The sequence below is a fragment of the Gigantopelta aegis genome, chromosome 8 (genome assembly GCF_016097555.1).
Source record: "Gigantopelta aegis isolate Gae_Host chromosome 8, Gae_host_genome, whole genome shotgun sequence".
Taxonomy (NCBI): domain Eukaryota; kingdom Metazoa; phylum Mollusca; class Gastropoda; order Neomphalida; family Peltospiridae; genus Gigantopelta; species Gigantopelta aegis.
In genome coordinates, this window is record NC_054706.1 from 10,363,419 (window position 1) to 10,367,568 (window position 4,150).

At 36.0% G+C, this 4,150-nt stretch overlaps 1 protein-coding gene across 2 annotated transcripts in view; it reads left to right on the top strand.

Moving 5' to 3' along the window:
• Positions 1-216: 216 nt before the first annotated feature.
• Positions 217-4,150, top strand: part of LOC121378528 — a 48,738-nt gene continuing 44,804 nt past the window's right edge. For both annotated transcript variants that reach the window (XM_041506741.1, XM_041506740.1), the window contains exons 1-3: positions 217-1,496; positions 2,118-2,299; positions 3,673-3,843. In XM_041506741.1, coding sequence (XP_041362675.1) covers positions 601-1,496; positions 2,118-2,299; positions 3,673-3,843 — 1,249 coding nt within the window. In that variant the 5' untranslated portion in view covers positions 217-600. The remainder of the gene's footprint in view (positions 1,497-2,117; positions 2,300-3,672; positions 3,844-4,150) is intronic.

Genomic DNA, 4,150 nt, shown 5'->3' on the forward strand with positions numbered 1-4,150 from the left:
TTGATAAAACCTCCCCACAACGTCAGACTAGTGTGGGATTTTGATGATGGCTCTGGTCTTGAAGTGGATGATCCTATCTCTAACTTACGTAAACAACACATCTACACAAAGAGAGGTCATTATTTAGGGTTTTTTAATATATCATATGCAAGTGATACAGTAACTGTATTGCTTGATGTCAGAATGGGAGCGTTTGAAATCACGTCATTAGATACAACTCCTGGACTGGTGCTTCAAAAACAGTTCGATTTTGAAATAAATAACTATTTACATGGAAGACCTGCTGCTGAATTGTTTATTCTTTGGGGTGATGGAACTAATGACACATACACGTTTGCTCAAGGTCAGTCACAGATATCTGTGAATCACCTATTTGTATTAGGCGGGTTATTTATTCCACAAATCCATGCAACTACAGATATTGGTTCTGAAAGTTCATTCTTTGAAAATCAGATTCTGATTCAGAATATCGTTCAGAATATAACCTGGTCTATACTTAAAAATGTTATACTTTTACATCCATTTTCACCGAAACTAGTATATACTGGTGATAAGTTCTTGATAAATTTAACGTGTTTCTTTAACTACGATGATGTTAATATGACCAAAGACAATGTTCACTTCAGTAACGTAGATCCAGACAAGTATCCAGACGTAATTGCACCAACATATATATACCAGACACAACGGGAGAGGTCAATTTCTGTAACATGTTCAAACCTCTTCACCAGTCAGACATTGACAGCTACGATTCAGGTCTTCAGCGACTGCTTTAATTCTGGGAACATGTTTGAAGCATCTTATCGATTTGAGAGTACACTACTCAAAGCGTTTATGTCATCTATTCCCGTCATCTCAGGACGGATAGAGCTCACAGCAAAGTGTGAAAACAGCACAGATATTAACTACATATGGACTGTTGAAGAACAAAACACTACTGATTCTACGGTATGGAGGAAACTGAATGTCTTTACCCCAAATGCAAAGGTATATCCTCTTGCGATCTCTGGCATTGGACCTGGCACGTTTCGACTCACCTGCAATCTGACTGTTAATGCTACCAAATTGGAATCGATAGAAGACTTTATGTATGTTGAACTCATAAATCCTCCACTTGTGGTTGAACTAACAGGGAGCATCAAACGTGTTTTGGGGGACAATGTTGTTGTTTCTTTGGACGCTGTATCCAACTCCTATGATCCGGTAATTGGATATAGAAAGGAAAACTACCTTTCTTTTTCCTGGAATTGTTATCAGATCCTAGAAAATGACTTGGATAGCTATTTTGCACCACATAGTACTGATACTACCTACAGGGCAAAACCTTCCTGTAATATTTCCTTGTCATCAGATGGTATCATTACCGTTCCTGCAGCATCCTTAACCTTAAATACTTGGACTCTTTTCGAAGCAAATATTACCAAGGATACTCGGGCAGCAGTCGCAATTCAAGCCATTAAGATCGTTGAAGTGCCTCCGCCTGAAACAACTCTCACGTGAGTAGAGTGCACCGCCCATTTCTTGAAACTAGCGTTTATTACATTTTAAACAATACCCAATAAAGTTAGTTTTGGAGTCATTTACGAATTACTGAGGGAGATTGCAGAAATGTTGACACGGGATTGGAGAGGAGCATGTGTTCCATTACCTGTTACCATAGAATGATCATGTTTTTATTTGTTTCGAACTAAAACATAAGAACACAATCATTAGACATAAAAACATTATGTTAATTTCCCATGTGATAAATATCTTATTTGAAATCATTACATTACAATTGCAAAAATAAACATTAAAAGTGCAAACATATACTAAAATTATAACCAAACGATAAAATTATTTTTCGAATTGTTTGCCTTCACTGTTGTTTCTTTAATAAATATAAAACATTTTGGTTCAAACATATTTATCTGAATGATTCATTGCTATCTATGGGGAACTATTGTGTAAATTTCCTTTTCAAACATGTCCGCCGTCTGCGTTGCTGCAGACATCTATCATGGCTGTTAATGATATGCACGACATAGGTCAATGATTTCAGAATAGTTTATAACACAATTATCCGTTTATTATATAACCTATGTTTAATATTAGTAAAAACTATTTTTTCCCCCCAGTTGTACATGGAACTGTGAATCAAAACGAACACAATGGGGTCGCATGATGTATGAAACAGATGCTACCTGCTCTGTTTGTTCTGCTGCAGAACAGGCATCAGGCGTATATGAATGGACCTTCTACAAGTTCAACGGCAGTGCATATGATTTAGTGGATTACTCGGACTCTCATTTTCTATTACGTAAGTGCTTAGAACAAATGTGTTCATACGAACATAACAGAAAGCAAATTAAAGTTTTTAGCAATATCTTCAACATATCAGTTATGACCACTGTGACTTGCAGCGATCTTTCCAACACAGAAGCAAGTGTATTTATACAATGTATAAAACTTAACAAAATGACACCCCACTGCCATGTAGATCGTTTCAGATGGGTGTAAGTTTTAATTTAAAAACAATATATATTTTAATTTTAAAAAATACAATGTGTGTGTGTGTGTGTGTGTGTGTGTGTGTGTGTGTGTATATATATATATATATATATATATATATATATATATATATATATATATATATATTTGGTTTGTATAGAGAATGACGTCGGATATCTGCTTTATTATGTGAAGGTAAGAATGCAAAATATGAAGGTAAGACTTTCTCATTTGGCCTGAACAGGATAAAGCAGATATCCAACGTCATTAACTAGTTATAGTTTTTATCGTGTAGACCATAACAGTTTAAGAGGAAACGCTATTATTTCTGTTATTCAGCCACATTCTACGATGACTTAGAGGTCAAATGAGCGATTTAGTAATGCGTGTGACGTGACACGAATGACGTCAAAAGTCATATCCTGCCAGTAGCAACATATAACTTTGCTTTATCCGTCATCATATTCTGTCAATAGAAACGATGGTTGCAGGATAAATTATAATTTTATCAAGGTTTTTGATCCCTTTATTAGTTTCTGTATTTACACGTTGAATTAGTTTAACAACACAACAACACAACATGTAGGTCATCTGTATTAATCAAATTATTTTCTTAGATGGTTATAACAACAGGCCTGCTCGTTGTTTGTGTGGCACCAGTGATTTGACATAATCACACTAAACCAATAATAACAACAAAGATAATAAAAATAAACTAAGAGTTTATTTGTAATTTACTTTAAAGTGAAATTTTCCGTGATGAAAGTTTCATAACATAAAAAGTATTGACAACCAGACAGACATAATTGTAAATGGGAAGGCACACAAATTCTCAATCATACAAAGTTTGTTTTGTTTAACATTTCGTAACTCTGATTCGTAGTTATCAGAGGAAACCCGCTAGATCGTTCCTAATGCAGCAAGGGATCTTTTATATGAACTATCCCACAGACAGGGTAGCTAATACCACGGCCTTTGATAAGCCAGTCGTGGTGCACTGGCTGGAACGAGAAATAGCTAAATGGAACCACCGACGGGGATCGATCCCAAAACGACCGTGCATCAAACAAGCGCTTTACCACTGGGTTACGACCCGCCCATCCATACATTCATACACACATTGACATTAAGGAAGTGAAAGGAAATATTAGCGTTATCATATCTTGTTTTGTGTATCATCAGCATCATCAGCTAAGCTATTCTTTCTGGATGCGGGCTTTCTGGAACAGGGATCTAGTTACAAGGCCAAGGTCACATTCACTGTTGCAAACATCCCTCCTGGTTCATCCGAGACCTCATTCGTTGTTAACGAAGAACCGTATGGTGGAACTTGCAGGGTATCTCCTATGACAGGTGAGTGTATATTGATTTTACCCAAAACTATCAACTTGTCTATCTGCCTCAATGACCTTGAATCAGGCACGGCGGAGCACGGGGGCTGGTCGGGGCTCCCCCCCCCCCCCCCAAAAAAAAAAAAAAAAAAAAAAAAAAAAATAATAATAATAATAATAATAAAAAAAAAAAAAAAAAAAATTCTGAATCTAAAATATTATTGGTAGTACATTTTAAAGCACAGATGAACTTTACTTGTAGAATGTAGGTAGTATATCTGACTTACAAATATGTTCACCAGTTTGTTTGTCTGTTTGTTTGTTTGTAT